This window comes from Oryx dammah, unplaced genomic scaffold, assembly GCF_014754425.2.
Source record: "Oryx dammah isolate SB20612 unplaced genomic scaffold, SCBI_Odam_1.1 HiC_scaffold_2, whole genome shotgun sequence".
Lineage (NCBI taxonomy): Eukaryota > Metazoa > Chordata > Mammalia > Artiodactyla > Bovidae > Oryx > Oryx dammah.
Genome location: NW_024070186.1, coordinates 73,839,735 through 73,857,392, shown reverse-complemented (window position 1 = coordinate 73,857,392; position 17,658 = coordinate 73,839,735). Strand labels below are relative to the sequence as shown.

Sequence of the window (17,658 nt, the reverse complement as noted above, 5' to 3'; positions counted from 1 at the left end):
GCCACTCACGTTGTAGGCAGCCTTAAGCCCCCCATTGTCAGCAATGTTCTCCCCCAGCGTCTGGCGCCCGTTGAGCTTCTCCCCGTTGACCTTGTACTGGCTGTATTGCTCCTCTATGCAGGCCGTGTGGTTCCGGAAGGCTGCCAACGACTCATTCTGCCACCACGGCCGCAGGTTCCCTTCCTTGTCATACTCCCGCCCTGAGGAAAATGAACCTTTACATCCCACTGAGACCAGAACTCAACCCTTGGGAGCACCAGCGCCCCTATCGCCTCTCATCCACAGACCCCTTCCTCTGCGCACCCCCCTCCCAGCTAGGGTCCATGGGGCCTGCTCCCAACATCCCAAGGTTTTTCAGGAGCCATGAACAATTCTAGGCTGAAGGACACAACTGCGTGGACCTCTACCTTGGTCATCAAAGGCATGTGTCAACTCATGGCCCATCACCACGCCGATGCCACCAAAGTTCAGGGCCCTGGGAGGTGAGGAATGTTGAGTGAGGGCGTGGTGGAGGGACACCTCGATCTCACCTCCAGCCCTGCTCCCAGCTCACCCGCAGGCCCAGGCCCCAGCACCCAGTCCCTCCTGCCTCAGACACACTTGGGGTGGTTGCAAGCGTAGAAGGGGGCCTGCAGGATGCCAGCAGGGAAGACGATTTCATTCTTGGTTGGAAGGTAGTAGGCATTCACTGTCTGCGGGGTCATGCTCCACCTGGGGGAGGGAGAAGCTGAGACGGAGCCTGACTCTCCTGATGTCCAGCAGCCTGACCTACATCCTACCAGAACCTGGTGCTTCATTTGAGATCCATCTTGCCATCCCTTTCTGTCTGCTCTGAAAACTTCCCCCACCTCTCCTACTGCCCCAAGTGTTGGCAGCCCCCATTCTTACTGGTCTCGGCTAGGAGGCTTGCGGAGCTGGTCAGCCATCACCTTAGCAGAGAAGTTGTATAAATTCAACATATTCTGGAAAAAAGAATCTTCAGACACTTCATACTATGGGAATGGTAAGAAGTAGAAAACAAGCAAGAGAACACATTAGAGAAGGTAATAGTCCCAGTTTGGCTACTAGTTAGCACCTTTCTGAGCCTCAGTTTCTTCAGCTGTAAAATGGGTATAAAATAGCTAACAAATAATAGCTTGTCGATATTATTTTGCAGGTACTTAATTTTTTAATATACTGTCTCCTTTGATTATCACAACAATCTTATCAGGTAGGTGCTAACAGGATCCCCTTTTACAGATGAAGAAACTGAGGCCCAGAGAGGTTATATAACTTGTCCAAGGTTACAGTTGGGTAGAAACAGGTTTGACTGCAAAACTCTATCTGTAAACACTGCATTCTGCTGCTGTCCAGCCTGCAGCCTGGCACAGAGCCAGCATTTGCCTCTGAAAGGAACCAACAAGCACCTCTTGCCCTCGCAGTGCTTGAGCCCTATGCCCCACCCCACCTCCACAGAGCTAAGGTTCAGTACTCATAGGCAGGTACTCACCCCATCATAAACATCATCCAGCTCTTTGGGCTCCAGGATGAAGTCCGGGAAACCAATCATATCATAGATGGCATCTGCCTGAAGAGACCACGTTAAGGATTTCCCTCCCCAGGACCCCCCCAAAACTGTATTCTCCATCCTCACCTCAAGATGGCGCCCCAACCCTGGCCACTGCTCACTTTCTCCTTGGCTGCCTGGCGGGTCTTCTCATCCATCCAAACCAACTGTCCCAGAGCCTCCTCAAAGGCGGTCCGGATCTCGCTGATCATCCCCTCTGCCTGGGAGGAAGGGTGCACAAGTCGGCCTCCCACACACATTAATGCATCCTTTGTCCCTGTCTACCCTGGTGCCCCATCCCTGTCCTTCCAAACTCTTGAAATAAGGCTCAGCCTCCGTAGAGGATGAGAAAGAAACGATTTGTGAAAGCACTGGGACTGTCATGGTTTTTTTCCTAATGAATCAAAAAAACTGATACGTTAACTGACAACATTATAATTTAATATAGTGCTTTGATTTTTATCTGATTATGAAGTGAGTGAGTGAAGTCGCTCATTCGTGTCTGACTCTTTGCGACCTCAGAGACTGTAGCCTACCAGGCTCCTCTGTCCATGGGATTTTCCAGGTAATAGCACTGGAGTGGATTGCCATTTCCTTCTCCAGGGGATCTTCCCGACCCAGGGATCGAACCTGGGTCTCCTGCATTGTAGACAGATGCTTTACCGTCTGAGCCACCAGGGAAGTCCATCTGATTATGAAAGGCAGGCATTAATAGCAGAAAACTGGAAAACTGAGAGGAGTCGAAGAAAATAGATCATTTAAAAACCCTATCCCTCAGGGACTTCCCTGGCAGCCTAAGTGGTTAAGACTCTGCACTCTCAATGCAGAGGGCATGGTTTTGATCCCTGGTCGTCCTTTATGACACGGCATGGCCAAAAAAAAAAAAAAAATCCTATCGCTCAGAGATAACTCTTTCTAACATTTTGATTACCTATTTTTAGTGTCTTTCCCTGAAGGGATATTCATATATAATATAGAATTATGTTGTACAACATATATATATATATATATATATATAACCTTTTTTTTCACTTAACAATCATCAGTTTAATGCTGCCTTATAATCCATCCTAGTCACAATTTGTTTTTCCTTTGTGACCTCATGGACACCCACCAGACCCCTCTGTCCGTGGGATTTCTCAGGCAAGAATGATGGGAGTGGATTGCTACTTCCTTCTCCAGGGGATCTTTCCAACCCAGGGGTCAAGCCCGCATCTCCTGTATTGGCAGGTAGATTCTTTACCACTGAGCCACTGGGAAGCCTTTTTTCTCTTTATGTGCATACAAATAGAGGCAGTGAATTTTAACTAAAATGCGTAGTGTTGGAAGGTCCTTGAAGACTCACAATTTCCTTGCTCTGACGGTCAAATGTGGCCTTCACAAAGAGGGAGCCCAGAGCAAAGCCAAGAGCGTCATCGGTGTTGGAGATGCAGGTCTGCCACCTCGGTGTGCAGGACTGGAAGGGGAAAGAGCAGGTCCCTAGAGATGGCTCTGTCCTCCAGGCTGGGGTCTTTCTCTGTCTCTGGGGCCAGCCCCTCTCAGCTCCACACATCAGAGCCCTGGGCTTGGGGTGCCATCTCTCCCTCAGACTCCAGGGAAAATGAAGAACAATACTGCAAAGCATGCCAACCCCAGCAGTGAAACCTCAGGAGGCACTCCATTCTCATCCCCCTCCCCTGTCACTCCCCACCAACTGTCTTCCATTTAGCTGCAGAAAGATGACCTAATATATAAATCCAACCAGTTACACCCCTGCTTAAAACTGTCCCAGGTTCTCCATCCCTAAAAGAAGCCAGGCCAGGCTTCCTAGGCACAGCATTCAGGTCCCTCTATGGATCACCCCAGACCAGCCTCACCACCCTCAGCTTCTCGGGTGCCCACGCCTCAAAGTCATGCCAGAACACAGGCAACACCACGACACTCCTCCTGGCCTCTGGGATCTGCACATCCTACTCCTTCAGCCTGGAATGCCCTTCTCCCTTCCATTACTCCACCCTCCAGGTAAAATGTGCTACCCCACCTCTGTCCTATATCACAAAGAAGGTCTTTCATTCAGCGTGAGCACCCCAGAATATAATGTCTGTTTACATATCTCCTTTCCCCACTTAACAGGGCTTCTTGAAACTGAGAACAGCACTTATTTATTTTCTTCTTCACTCTCATTATCAAAGTTGAGTGTACCGGTATATAGCGTGTACTGGTACGTACTTCACTTATGTGAATTCAGTACTCATAACAACCCCACAAGAAATTTCTGTTTCTCCAACCCAGAAATGAAGAGACAAAATGGTGGTGGAGATATGCTCAAGGTCCCTTAGGCCAAAAAATGGAGTTCGGACTGGAACCTAAGTTAGCTTGATTCTCAGCCGTGGGTTCCACGTGTAAATTAAATGGTGTCTGACACACAGAGGGTGTGAAGCATCAGCCTGACTTGATTTGAAGGTGGGAGCAGAGTTAGAAAACCCACCTTCTTGGTGCCATAGAGGGTCTCCAGCAGCTTCTCTTGTGCAGACTCAAAGCGGTGGTCCAGGCTTGAAGTTGTCTTCTGTACCAGGTTCCAGATCAGATAATTGTTCAGGACACTGGTATGCAAGTGACCAGAACATAAGATAAAGGCAGGAACCATTTCCACCCCCGCAAACAAGCTCAACCAACATGCAGATAACAGGAATCCCTTAGAGTCATTCATGGGCATTCTCCCAGAATCCCTCTCTCTGATCCTGGGACCACACACCTGCCTGTAAAAGTCGGGGTGGAGCAAGGTATGGGAACAGAGACCACAGTGGGCCCCCTGAAGCCCCAGCCTAGGAGAATAGCCCATGCAGAGCCCTGAACCACACCCCTGACACTGTGGGCTCCCCTCAACCTTGGCTCTGTGTGGTTGATGAGTTCCGACACCTGCTGCAAATAATCCGTCCCATACACCACCACAGGCTCAGAATCACCCAGCTCCAGCGGTGACAGCAAGAAGGACAGAAACTCCAGCCAGTCCATGGAGGGCGCCAGGGCCTGTGAGCAAAAAGTCTCAAGCCTCCCTGTCCCCTTGGCTTTCAGCAGACCCCTCCCCCACTGGTACACTGGAGCTGGGAGCCCTTTCCATCGCCACAGCAACAGCTACCAGCTGCTTGGTGGCCCCTTCCTAAAATAAACCCATTTTTAGGCCTAAGTGTGCTTCAATCTGGGAACCCAGTCACTTATTATACACAGAAAACAACCATCTGTGATATTTAGTTGGGCTAGAGATTTTCAAATATTTTTCAAACAGTTGGATCAACTCCCCAGACACCACGCAGGGTCCCTACATACCTGGCCTCTCCTCCAGAACCCCCTTACCCAACTTCTCTATAATTCAAAGACTAAGAGGTTGATACCTGGCACAATAAGGGCCTTCCAGGAGATGCTTCCATTTCTCTTCTGACTGTTTTGTGGGCATCTTGTACACAAGTTGTCACAGATTTTTAACATAATTCCTCTATGCAACCCCAGGCAACATGAAAGGGGCCAAAAGATGGCCCAGTGGGGGTGCCCTAAAATGGACACTATTTTTCCTTCCAGGATAGCAGTGGTGAAACCGAGAAGCTCAGAAACAGTAGGGAAACAAGGAGAGGACTGTCTGTCTCAGGTAGACAGCACAAAGGGGAGCTGGGTGGCCTGGGCTGGGGGCTGACCCCTTCCAGTGGTGTCAGTTCCTTGCCTGCCCCACCTGCAGCTCCGCAATGCTCATCTTGTGGTAGATCTTCTCCTCATCCCGCCGCTGGTCCTGGGGCACTGTGATGTTGGCCAGTTGTATCTCTAGCTCCAGCACCTGCCGCATCTGCTCCCGCGTGGAGGTTGGCTGTCCGCCCAGCAGCATCCCCAGCTCCTCCATGTAGTCCAGGTAGGCAGTAAGCACCTGTCGGGGCCCCAAGTCATCCTCAGAGCCCAGCAACAAGTCCTGCACAAGGCCGAGAGGACTGTTCCGGCTGCTGCCCCTGCCCACCATCTCTTCTGTGGACCTTCCTCAAAGAAGCTCTCTGAGATGACCCTCATCATTTCTGCCATACTGCTTATCATCATCTGCTAGGATCTTTTTTTGTTTATTTGTGCCCTTGCTCATCATCTGTTTACCCAAGGAAAAGGTAAATTCCAGGAGCGCACCATTCCAGGTTACAGAGGCGTATTTACCACTGTATCCCAAAGGCCTGGAAAAGGGCCTAGCACAGAATAGGCTCTGTGCAGTGGGTGGCCCTGCTTCCCATATCCCTCAGCCCTTCTCATTTCCTGAAGCCCTTCTGCTTTTCCCAGCCCATCAGTGACCACGTGCTTTCACTTAACAGCTGGGTGGACCCCATGGAGGAATTGGTCTACATTTGGCTTTCATTCCCTTCTACCTCCCATCCTGCCAGGCTTCAGACTTGCTGCCTTCCCCTCTGGCCTCCAAGGGGGAAGGAAACAGAGAAAAAATATGTAGTGACTCCATGTATGTACATGTATCAAATTCTCTGCTGGGGCTTTACATATATCTCCCGCCTCCCCCGCCACCAGAGCCCAGGCAACCCCATAAAGTGAGTACTAGGTTCCGTTTTACAGACAACATGACTTCTTGACTCATACCATAAACGAGCAGATGGCAAGAGTCCATATGTGGCCCAGGCTCCATGACTCCAGGGCCACAGCCCCAGCACTGCCTGGGCTCAGAACAAACTCATGTCGCCTCAGCCCCTGCTGGCACTTGAGCTGCATAGGAGCAGGGGCTGTATGCTCTGCTCTCCACTGTGTTCTCAGGCTCTAGCACAGTATCTGGCACCTCATAGGTGGTCAATAAATACTGTTGACTGATGGATGAGATCCTGTGCACAGACCCTTAGCCCTGCTCAGCACTGACTTCCTATGGACCTCCCAGGGACCACTTTCACTCTTGCCCCACTCTGGGCTCCTTTAACTGCCAAAGGCCATCTCTTCTTCCATTCTCTGCACTTTGAAGTATCTCCTTTTTCCCACCTCCCCTCTTCCTTGCTGCTGATGTCATAAGTCTGAGTACCAATTCCAGTCATCCCAGCTATTAAGGGGGATGTTTGCTTCAACCAGTGATCTTGCCAACCCCTCCCCTACTCACCCCTCTTTCCCTACCTCCTTACTTTCTGCTTAAGACTTACTTTTATTTATTTATTTATTGGCTACACCATGCAGCTTTCAAGATCTTATCTGGGCCACTGGCGTTGGAAGCATGGAGTCCTCACCACTGGATCATCAGGTAAGTCCCAAGACTTACTTTTGAGACTTTCCTGAACTCTGCAGATAGGATAAGAAACCTCTGGCGCTGCAGCTTCCCCAAGATGCAGGCACAGACTTCCTACTCAAGACAACCGGTAACGCACTAAAAGCTGAGTCAACCATGCGGTTTTCTCCTGAATTCTCAAAATTCCTTCCTCCCCTGACTCAGGTAACATGAAAACCACAAATCTGTTCACACCACTCCCCACTTTTGAGATTCTCTTTCTATTTCTTTTGGGATCAATGCTAAACTTGACCCATAGTGTTTATGTATAACAGGACTCTACCAACCTGTCCAGGACTTGGTCCACTCTCCCTCCCACTCCCCTCTCTAATATGTCAACAAGACATACCCTGTCCCCTCTCAGAGCTTTTGCATCAGCCGTTTCCTTTGCCCAAGACTTTCTCTCTCTTCTCCACAGCCTACCCTCATCCTAGGACCAGGCTGGCTCTCTGTTAAAGGACTCTCGGATTGCCACACTTTTCCTCTAACAGCAACTGTCCATAGGACAACTGTGTGAGTCTTGTTTCCTGCCTTCTCTTCCACTGAATGGTAGTGTCTTGCTCACCACATGCTAGCGGAGGGTCTGTCTGAGGGATACTTGGTAATGTTTGGGGGCGAATAGAAGAAGTACAAAGCCCTTCCTGGTTTCCTTGCTCCATAGAAGTCTCTCTTCCTCCCTCTGCCTCTTGAAATACAAGGATCTCCTTCTTTCTAGTCTCTAGTCTTGCCCTCTCTCTCACTTCTCCTAAGCCTTTGTCTAGGCTTTTAAGGAGAGGCCCCTCAAGCCTTTGGGTCCCTCCAGGCCTGTACTCTCTTCAGGACCCCACTAAACCTTCATACCTGTCTGCTGACCTCTCCAGAGAGATGGTGCCCAGCTCCCTCACACTCACATCACTGAAACAGGCAGCTCCCACTTCGAGTATCTGCCACATACAGAATCATATACCTGCATCCTCCTGCTGCCCCCAAGCATGCAATGAAGTAGATACCATCATCCTCATTTTTCAGGTGAAGAAACAGCCTCAGAGGCCTTCATCAACTTGCACCAAACTGCCAAGCTGGGATTAAAATCAAGGTCTGACTTCAAAGTCTGTCTTTTCCTGTGATAGCAACACCCAACCCACAATGTGCTTGAAACTGGTTGTCCCTGTAAATACCCCAGATTCCCTAAGGACCACTCCATCCCACCATCATCTGGCACACAGCCTCAACTATCTTTATCTCTTCCTCCTTCATCTCCTCTCTTCTAATATCCAGGCATCAACAATTCATGATTTGGACTTAATTATGTCTCTTGTGGGGCTTCCCAGGTGGCACTAGTGGTAAAGAACCTGCCTGCCAATGCAAAAGACTAAGGGTTCGATCCCTTGGTTGGGAAGATCCCCTAGAGAAAGAAATGGCTACCCCCTCCAGTATTCTTGCTTGGAGAATCCCATGGACAGAGGAGCCGGGTGGGCTACAGTCCCTGGGGTCACAAAGAGTCAGACACGACTGAAGCCACTTAGCACACACGCATGTCTCTTGCATCCTCTCCTTCCTGATTTTCCCTCTGCCACTTCCTCCATTTGGGTCCTCAGAGACTCAGAGCCTGGAGTACTGCAGACACTTCTGAGTAACTGATCTCCAGGCTCCCTCTCTTGCATCTACTTTTCACACCCAGCCAAACTGCCTTCCCAAAGCACTGCTCACTGGGGCAGTCCTGGTCTGCCCCAGAGCATGCAGTGGCTCTCTGGGGGCTATACAGTAAACTCAGTGTAGCCCTGCTGCTGCTGCTAAGTCGCTTCAGTCGTGTCCAACTCTGTGCGAACCCACAGACGGCAGCCCACCAGGCTCCCTCATCCCTGGGATTCTCTAGACAAGAATACTGGAGTGGGTTGCCATTCCTTCTCCAATGCATGAAAGTGAAAAGTCAAAGTGAAGTCGCTCAGTCGCGTCTGACTCTTAGCAACCCCATGGACTGCAGCCCACCAGGCTCCTCCATCCATGGGATTTTCCAGGCAAGAGTACTGGAGTGGGGTGCCATTGTGTAGCACTGCAGGTCCCCTCAATAACTAGTCCCTACCCACCTTTCCACTCTCTCATCTGCTTTGAGCTCTACACTGCCAAACTGGACCCCTTCCTGTTGTCCAAACACACCTTAGCTTTTCCTTCTTCAACACTTTTGTTTAAACTCAGCATGCCCTCACCCAGCCCCAGACATTCTGCAGGGCCTGGCTCAAATGCAACCTCCTGAGGAAAATTTCTCCAGCTGTAGTATCTCGCCTGAGGCCTAGAGGCCCCTCTTGTGAGCCTTGCTCTCAGCTATCTAGGCCCATGAACCCATCTGCACTGAAAGCATCCTGTGACAGAGGCTTTGAAATGTACATCTCACAATGGGTGCCTATAAGTGTTTTCCTGGAAAAGTAAGAGGAGGAAAGAAGGAAAGAAGAGAAGAAAGGAGGAAGGAAAGGGTAGAAAGGAGTGAGGGAAGAATGCAGGGAGAGGAGAATGACACCCCAATAGGGGTGTCGGGTGGATATTCTGAGAATCCTCCTTACTTTCTCATTGGCGGTCCTGTTTAGATAGTAATCTCGAGAGGGTAGAAAGAGCCCAGACTGGTCCACCTGCAATAGCAAGATGAGCAGTGAGCCCTCCCCCTGAAATCTGGACTCTTGTGCAGGGAGGCCACCCCAGCCAGCCCATCACAGAGGAAGGGAGTGTGGCCTCAGCAAATAGTCCATAAGTCCCTCCCCACCCTTCCCCAGACCAGTACCTGGATAATATTGCTGTTGGAACTCTTAGAGTCGGCACTGACGTAGACAGTAAAGAAGGGGGTGGCCCTATACGTCCCTGCTACTGTCTTCAGCACCTCCATGAAGTTGTCCTGGTCCCAGGGCCCCGTAACGTTCCAGCCACCAATCTGAGTGGAGACCATGGTGGCACCTCTGGCACAAGGCCCCCGAAGCTCTCTGGGGCCACATCCTCTCCCAAGGCCTGTCCTGCTCCCCCACCCACAGCCGACCCCAAGAGCCTACCTTGTCAATTAGGTCTCGCAGCGGCTGGGCACCCAGCTCCTCGATGCGCTCCACCTGTAAGCAGGAGAGGTAGAAGCGCTGCGTCTTCCGTTCAGCTTCACTGCTGGAGTTGAAGGTGGTGTTTTCTGTCAGAAAGAACACAGGTCCAGGTGGCAACCATGCTAACTGCTGAGAGGGGTCCGGACCCTTGCTTGATCCCTCTCCTTGCCTTCTCAGGAGGGCACTGCTCCTAATGTAGACATGGGAAGACTGTCAACCACAGCAGAGCAGAGCTTCCTCTCCCCTGTCCAGAGAGACTCTGAAAGATCTCGAAGCCCAACAGATTCCCTGGTGTCTACCACCTCTCAGCGATGCTCCAGTGCTCAGAGAGTTCCTTCACTGTCCTCAGAGATCTGCTCTCTCAACCCATCTCCACCGTTCAGGAGCCCCCAGTGTCTGCATCCCGTATCCCAGGAGGGCTGGCAGTCATCCCCTTATTCATTCCTGGACATTTATTGAGTACCTACTAAGTGCCGAGCCCTGTGCTGGCATGAGGCATATACCTGATACAATGCTTCCCTGGTAGGCCCACTCACCAAGCAGGTGCTTCAGGATGGCTTGATTCTGGTCCCAGAGACTGTTAAAGGTGTTCCAGCGAGAGCGCCCATCAGGTAGAGGGTTTCTCCGCATCCAGCCTCCGCAGGAGAATTGGTAGAAGTCCTCACAGGGGCTCACTCCACGGTCCAGGGACTCCAGGATTTTTCCAGCCACTCGAACGCAGGCCTCTGTGAGGCAAGTGCTACGGGATGGGTCTGTGGCAGGGGACATGAGGGGTGGGGTGTGGGGAGGGTAGGGGATAGTCAGTTGGTCTGGGAGAGGCAAATGCTTTGCAAGGGGCCATGAGGCCCTCCCTTCCAACAGAGAGGTTGGGAGGCCAGAGGACAGCTGGCAGAAGTCTCCCCCCATCAGCCTCCAGAGTCCCCACAGCTAGGAGGGCTAGTGACAGGAGTGGGAGTACCTACCTCTGTGGTACTGGACCCCCAGGGCCACCAAGCAACCCAAAAGCAGGGCAGCCAGCAGTAGAGAGACACCAGCCAAGACCAGCTCCAGCTGGGTGTGCAACCGCAAGAGGCGACTGGTCCTCTTCCGGAATCCCGCCTGGGGAACAGAGGAGGACCTGGAGTAGCAAGCTTCAGGCGGGCGACCGGACCACAGAAGTCCTCCCGGAGGGTGAAGGGCCAGGCAGTTTCCAGAGCCATGGAGCAAAGACTGCTAACAGGGTTAACTTGGGGCACAGGGGCAACGAGGCAGGCTGAGTTGAGCCCTGAGCCTGTTTTGTGCAACGTCATGGCTTAGAGTCGCCTCGCCATAGTCCTAGCGCAGAGGCCAGAGATGGAGCTGAGGTGGGGGCAGGTGACGCTCCAGGGCAACCCAGAGAGCTCCTGGGTGTGCCGGGCGTCGTGCCAGGGCTGGGGGGCCTGGTGAGACAGGGAGGACCCCCTTGCCCACCTCCACGGCGTCCGGGGAGGCCCCGCCCTCTACGGGGGTCTCGGGAGCGTCTTCATCCCGCAGTGTGGCGCGTTTGTACTCCACCATCTGCCAGACAGTCGGGGCGCCGACCCAGGTCAGGCAGAAAGGGCTGCGCGCCCACGGCCCTGCCCCGGCGCCCCTCGCCCGGCCAGGCCCCTCCTGCTTCAAGTGCGGGGCCCCTTCCCTCCAGCCAGCCTGGGTCCCTCCGACCCCCGCCCGTCAAGTTAGTCCGCGAGCCGGAGCCGCTTCCCAACGCCGCGGGCCCCCCCGCTCCTCCCAACCCTGGTCCTCTCCCCCGGAGCCCCGGGCCCGCACTCACGTTGCCGCCGCCGCCCAGCTCCTGCAGCGCGACGCTCATGGTGGAGTCGGGGCCGGCGGCACCTTAGGGCTCCCGGCGGCTGGCTCTCGCCCAGGCCGTGGCCTCGGCCCCGGGCCGGGCCCCGCCGCCGCCGCCCGCCATCGCCCCCGCCCCCGCCTGCCGGCGCCCCCCTCCCCCCGCGGCGCGGCGCTCCGGGTAGGGGTGGGGGAGGGGAGGAGCGCGCCGGCCGCGCCCCGCCATCAGTCCGGCGCCCGGTCCTGGCTCCTGGTGCCCGCGGCCCGCCCCACAGAGCTGCACCCCAGCCAGAGCCACCCGCCCTCCAAAAGCTCCGAGTCTCCCTCCCCGCTTTGTGGTCAGCACCCCATCCCAGCAACACCCTCTTGCAAACCTCCCTTAATTTACATGTCTTTGACCCAGACCGAAAACCCTGCTCAATCCCCGAAATTGCAGGCCCTCCCCATCCCCTTCAAACACCTTTGAGAAATTACGCTCTCAGGGGAACGTCTTCCCCCAGCTGTCCGCACTGCCCCTCTTCAGCCAGCACACACAGAGCAGCACACCCGAGGTGACCCACATTCAGGGTGTCAGCACCATATTTATACAGGGAGCACACAGACCCGAAGTACACAGGCAGGCACTCAGCCCAACACACGGCCCACAAACACACACACACACCACCACGCACAGACTGCATATTCACACAAAAGGTATACACTTACCAGGCACCCAGAGACAACATGTGTTCTGCCCTGAGGTTCCGGACACACATTCAACACACACACACACACACACAAGTGCTTGGGCAGCATACAGACACTGCACACACTGAGTCCACCCTTACACGCTGCTTCAAGACTGCACTTTACTCTCCAAGATAATTGTTGTCATCAGATCATCTCACAAAGGGAGGGTTACAGATGGTGACAAATCGGCAGGGAAAAAAACAGCCATGCACAGATATTTAAAGAAAAGACGAGTTAACACTTCTAACTTGAGAAAAGCAAACCACTTTATTTGGGAGATTTACAAGAAAAAAAAAAAAAAACACCAAGCAATATTTAAGTGAAAGGCAATAGTGTGGCGTCTATGCATCTGCCATCTGCCTTCCATATTGTCATTCCTTAATCAGGCCTGGTGGTGTTGCAGTCTGCTTCACTGAAGAGTGTCTGGTCGTTTTTAAAAAAAAAAAAAAAAAATTTTTTTTTAAAGTGCCTCATCCTCATCCCACCTCTCTCAATTTGACCTGAGAAGGCTTGGAATGGCAGCAAATCCACACCCTGGATTCTTGACTCTAACCTCAGTTCTCAAACATCTTGCTGTGAGCATCTCTAACATGGAATACTCTTGTGACTGAGAAAGGGTAGATGATGTACGACTGAGAAACTGCTAGATTTCTTTCTTTTGGCATTTTTCACCCCAAAACTGCATGTTCTCAAATAAGAGGCAGTACAGTGTCATAGTTAGGATCAAGGATTCTGGATTCAGGCTCAATTTCCTCTCTGGTAAAATGGAAATAAGAATAGTATCTATTTCAAAGGATGGTGGTGAGAATTAAATGAAACAATACTTACAAAGTTCTTAGGACAATTTCTGGCACATAAAGGGTACTCTCGCTGCTATTGTTATTGTTGGTGTAGTTATTATTAAAATCCTATAGGTGGAAATGAGAATTGTATGGCTGGAGGAAGCCTGTTCTGCTTCCCAGATGGGAACATGGGTTCTAGGTTAATCAAGGGTTCCCTGAGTAAGGAACTTTCTCATCCAGCCACACTGTGGTCTGCAGCAGCACAACCTTCTCCTGTCCACATCTGGAGTTCATGTTCAATGAGATGACAATGTGGCATCACATTGCTGACCTCTTCCCTACTTCCCCCAAGCCTGGATAGAGGGAAACATGGCCACAGGGTCAGTCCTGTCATATGGAAAATCCCACCATGACATGGCCACGTGAGTACAAGCAAACTTCTTTATAAGGACTTTCCAGCAACAGACTCATAGAAATAGTCCCATGGCTGTTGTAATACCATGCTGTAAGTAGCAAGCTTATATAGCACTGTACCATGGCCAGCCACTGTTCCAGGTATTTTTACATCAACACACTCATTTATCTTCATGGCACACACAATGGCTTATGAGGAAACCGAGGCATAGAGAGGCTGTGATACACAGCTAGTGAGTAGTAGAGCTGGAATTCAAATTCAAACCCAGGCAATCTGACTCCTTTCTTGGAGAGCACTTTGGCAATATGAATCAAAAGGAGTACACACTTCCTCCCAACATTAGTTGCTAGTCTTCTGCTACATCTTCTCTGGAAGAATAAGGGGAAGCACATAGCTTTCAAGCCAAACAGACCTGGATTCAAATCGGGGCTCCATTCTTTATTAGGTGTATAATCTTTATTTGAAAGCTCTGACCTTTCATTCTTCTTCATCAAGGTGGGATCATTTCTACTCAGTGTATTGCTGTGAGAATTAAATGCAACCACATAAGAAAGAGGCTGGTACCTCTCTATACAGTATTTCCAGTTTCACTAGGTTTGGCCCAAATGGATATTTCCTTTCCATGCCTCTTTCATAACCCGGATAGTTTATCAGGTTCACAACTATTCCTGACTACATGTTAAGTACCTTATGGCTTGGAGATTCTTCTATTTTATATAACTCTATTTTACTTCCTCTGTGTTTATAATATTTGACTCTGTTTTATTCTCTCATTCTATTATTTTTCTATTTTCTGCTCTTATTTTCCTATAAGTTTAATTTTATGAGGTCAGTTTTTCTCTGAATTGGTTGTGAATTGAAAGGGAATGGAAAATGTTTTATGTGTTAACCTATAAGAACCGTATAGTCATGAAGATAACACACACATTAGTATCCAATGTTGACAAAGATGGGGAAAGTGAGCATCTTCATATATTGCTGGTGGCTTATAAACTGATACAGTCTGTCTGGCAATATGTATCAACAGTTATGTGTACATAATTTTTTACCTAGAGAGTCAAATTCTAGGAAATTGTTCTAGGAAACAAGCCTGTTATCTACAGCATGTTTGTATCAGTTAGCTTTGAATGAATAACAGACTGCCCAAACTTAATGGATGAAAATAGCAAACATTTATTACTTTTCAGGTTCAGTAGGTTGATTGCGTGGTCAGGTCTGGGTCAGCTCACTAGGAGCTGAATGGCCTAGCTGAATGACATCATTTACATGTTTGGGCCTCAGCTGAGATGACTGGGCCCAGTCTCTGTGTGGTCTCTCCTTCACCAGGAGGCTAGCCCAGGCCTCTTCATATGGTGGTATCAGAATTCCTAGCAACCAAAAACCAGCAAGCCCCAGTACATAAACACTTTTCAACCCTCTACTGGCATCAAATTTGCTAAGGTCCCTACTGAGAAAAGCAAGTTAAATAATTGAGCCCAGATTTAGGGATGGAGAAAAAGAGTCTACTTCTTGATTGGAAGAGCTACAAAATATTTGGGCCATTTTTCTCCTATACCATATGTTCATCTCAGCACCATCTATAATAACAAAATGGGAGGGGATTCAATGTCCAAAGGTAGAGGTCTTGTTAAATAACTCAAATATCCATACACACATCCAAACATTCCATCATTTACAAATGATGGAAAAGAGTTAATACTATCAGGAAATGGTCTCCATATAGTTAAGTGGGAGAGAAAAATAATTCTAAAATCTCATTTTTGTGAAACAAAAAAGTATAAAAGCATAGGTTAAAAAAAAGATTGAAAGGACATGCAATAAAATGTTAATCAATGTATCTAATGATGAAGTTACTTTTAACTTCTTTATGCTTTCCTGCATAAGAGCTAACAATTCTATTATCTAGCACTACCAAAGCACTTTATGAATGTTAACTTATTCCATCCTCAAGATGACTCAGTAAGATAGAGTCTACCAATATCATTGTCCAGATGGGAGAAACTTCATAACATACCTAAAAAGTCACACATCAAGGAGAAGGAAGATTCTTGCTTTGAATCTAAACTCAATGCTCTTAACCACGAATCACTTTTTAAGTCAACTGATTTGTCTCAGGTCAGAGTGTGATGTTTGATAAATGGACTATATCATTGGTTTCAAAAGTTTTTTTAAAAAATCACTAAAACTCTTTTATTGCAAATGTAATTTATACTCCAGAAGTATATAGAATAAAAGATGAACTTCATTCTGCCAGGATCCCTGTACCATTCTCAGAGATAACCATTATTAGCAGTTTGGTGGAGAAGGCAATGGCACCCCACTCCAGTACTCTTGCCTGGAAAATCCCATGGATGGAGGAGCCTGGTAGGCTGCAGTCCACAGGGTCACTATGAGTTGGACACGACTGAGCGACTTCACTTTCACTTTTCACTTTCACGAATTGGAGAAGGAAATGGCAACCCACTCAGTGTTCTTGCCTGGAGAGTCCCAGGGACGGGGGAGCCTGGTGGGCTGCCGTCTATGGGGTCGCACAGAGTCAGACACGACTGAAGTGACTTAGCAGTAGCAGCAGCAGCAGTTTGGTATGTATTTTTTCTTTTACTTATGTATTTACTTAACTAAATACACTGTGTGTGTGTGTGTGTGTGTGTGTAAGTGTGCATACGTACGTGTGTATACTTTTTCACACATGTGAAATCACACTCTACACTTGTTATTTGGTGATATTTTGATAGGTCTTAGAGATCTTACCATGTCAATCCACAAAGATCTGCTTCATTCTTTTTTGTAATTTATCAGCCTCTGCTAAAAAGAAGAATCCCAGAAATACCTTCGTGGTATAGGGTTTCTTTGAGGGACAGGGTGAGAGCAAAGGGTCCCCAGAGAGCTTAAGGAAGGCAAGACATGATCATGAGAGATGTAAAAGGATGACCCCAAAATACTTGTAACATTGTATTTGTTTCATAGGACTGCTGTAACTAAGTACCACAAACTGGGTGGCTTAAAACAGAAACTTGTAACTTACAAACTTAACTTATAATTATCTGGCAGTCCAATGGTTAGGACACTATCCTTCCACTTTAGGAGGTGAGAGTTTGATCCCTGGTCAGGGAACTAATGCACTGGGGTGCAGCCAGAAAACAAACAAAGAACAAAGAAAAAACTAAAAAGAAAAACAGGAACTTATTTTCTCACAGTTCCAGAGATGAGAAGTCCAAAATCTAGGCAGGGCCATGCTCCCTCAGTAAGCCCTAAGGAAGAATCCCTCCTCGCCTCTTCCATCTTCTCGTGGCTCCTAGCAATGCTAGGTGTTCCTTGGCTTGCAGCCACACCGGTCCTATCTCTGCTTCCTCACAAGGCCTTCCCAAGCGTGTATATATGTCTTGTGCATTTGTCCTCTTCTTACAAAGACACCAGTAAGGGTGTACCCTAATCTAGTATGACCTTAGCTTAATTTAACTAATTAACATCTGCAAAGACCCTATTTTCAAATAAGGTCTATTCTGCGGTTCCAGGTAGACATAAGTTTTAGGGGAGACCCTGTCCAGCTCACTACACAGGCCTACGGTTTCTGCTTGAATAAAAGTGTCATTAATACTCAATTGTCAAAAGGCATATTATTCTGCTGAGAACATATGGATTCAATCCCACTAGTAGGTTTTGAGGGGCTTTCAAAAGAAATTCAATGCATTGTCACAACAATCCAAACAAACTTTACTTCACTTTACCTGTGAAAATGAATCTTCATCTCATGGACAGGGATGCAGAACATCAGAATTTAAGTAGAGGATCATGATTTAAACAACACACTCTGGACTTCCTAAGTGGTCCATTAGTTAACAAATCCGCCTGCCAATGCAAGGGACACGGGTTCAATTCCTGCTCTGGGAAGATTCCACATGCTGAGAAGTGCCACAACTACTGAAGAAGCCCCTGTGCCTAGAGTTAGTGCTTGGCAACAAGAGAAGCCACCACGATGAAAAGTCAATGCAACAGAATTAGAGAGTAACCACTAGAGAAAGCCCACGCACAGCAGCGAAGATCCAGTGCAGCCATAAATAAATAAAATTATT

General features: G+C 49.2%; 1 protein-coding gene across 5 annotated transcripts in view; it reads right to left on the bottom strand.

Annotated features, from left to right (window-relative positions):
* LOC120871984 (endothelin-converting enzyme 2) overlaps positions 1 to 17,658 on the bottom strand; it is a 31,408-nt gene that overhangs the window by 1,823 nt on the left and 11,927 nt on the right. For 2 of the 5 annotated variants that reach the window (XM_040252122.1, XM_040252114.1), the window contains exons 1-16: positions 11,646 to 11,752; positions 11,306 to 11,392; positions 10,819 to 10,954; positions 10,393 to 10,608; positions 9,818 to 9,942; positions 9,556 to 9,702; positions 9,341 to 9,406; positions 5,250 to 5,438; positions 4,413 to 4,555; positions 4,014 to 4,128; positions 2,892 to 3,002; positions 1,669 to 1,767; positions 1,490 to 1,567; positions 889 to 992; positions 601 to 711; positions 408 to 475 (exon numbers count right to left, since the gene is read on the bottom strand). In XM_040252122.1, coding sequence (XP_040108056.1) covers positions 408 to 475; positions 601 to 711; positions 889 to 992; positions 1,490 to 1,567; positions 1,669 to 1,767; positions 2,892 to 3,002; positions 4,014 to 4,128; positions 4,413 to 4,555; positions 5,250 to 5,438; positions 9,341 to 9,406; positions 9,556 to 9,702; positions 9,818 to 9,942; positions 10,393 to 10,608; positions 10,819 to 10,954; positions 11,306 to 11,392; positions 11,646 to 11,684 — 1,834 coding nt within the window. In that variant the 5' untranslated portion in view covers positions 11,685 to 11,752. Of the gene's footprint in view, positions 1 to 9; positions 201 to 407; positions 476 to 600; positions 712 to 888; positions 993 to 1,489; positions 1,568 to 1,668; positions 1,768 to 2,891; positions 3,003 to 4,013; positions 4,129 to 4,412; positions 4,556 to 5,249; positions 5,439 to 9,340; positions 9,407 to 9,555; positions 9,703 to 9,817; positions 9,943 to 10,392; positions 10,609 to 10,818; positions 10,955 to 11,305; positions 11,393 to 11,645; positions 11,753 to 17,658 lie in introns of those variants that run through there. The other 3 variants (XM_040252095.1, XM_040252140.1, XM_040252103.1) reach the window with 3 other exon arrangements.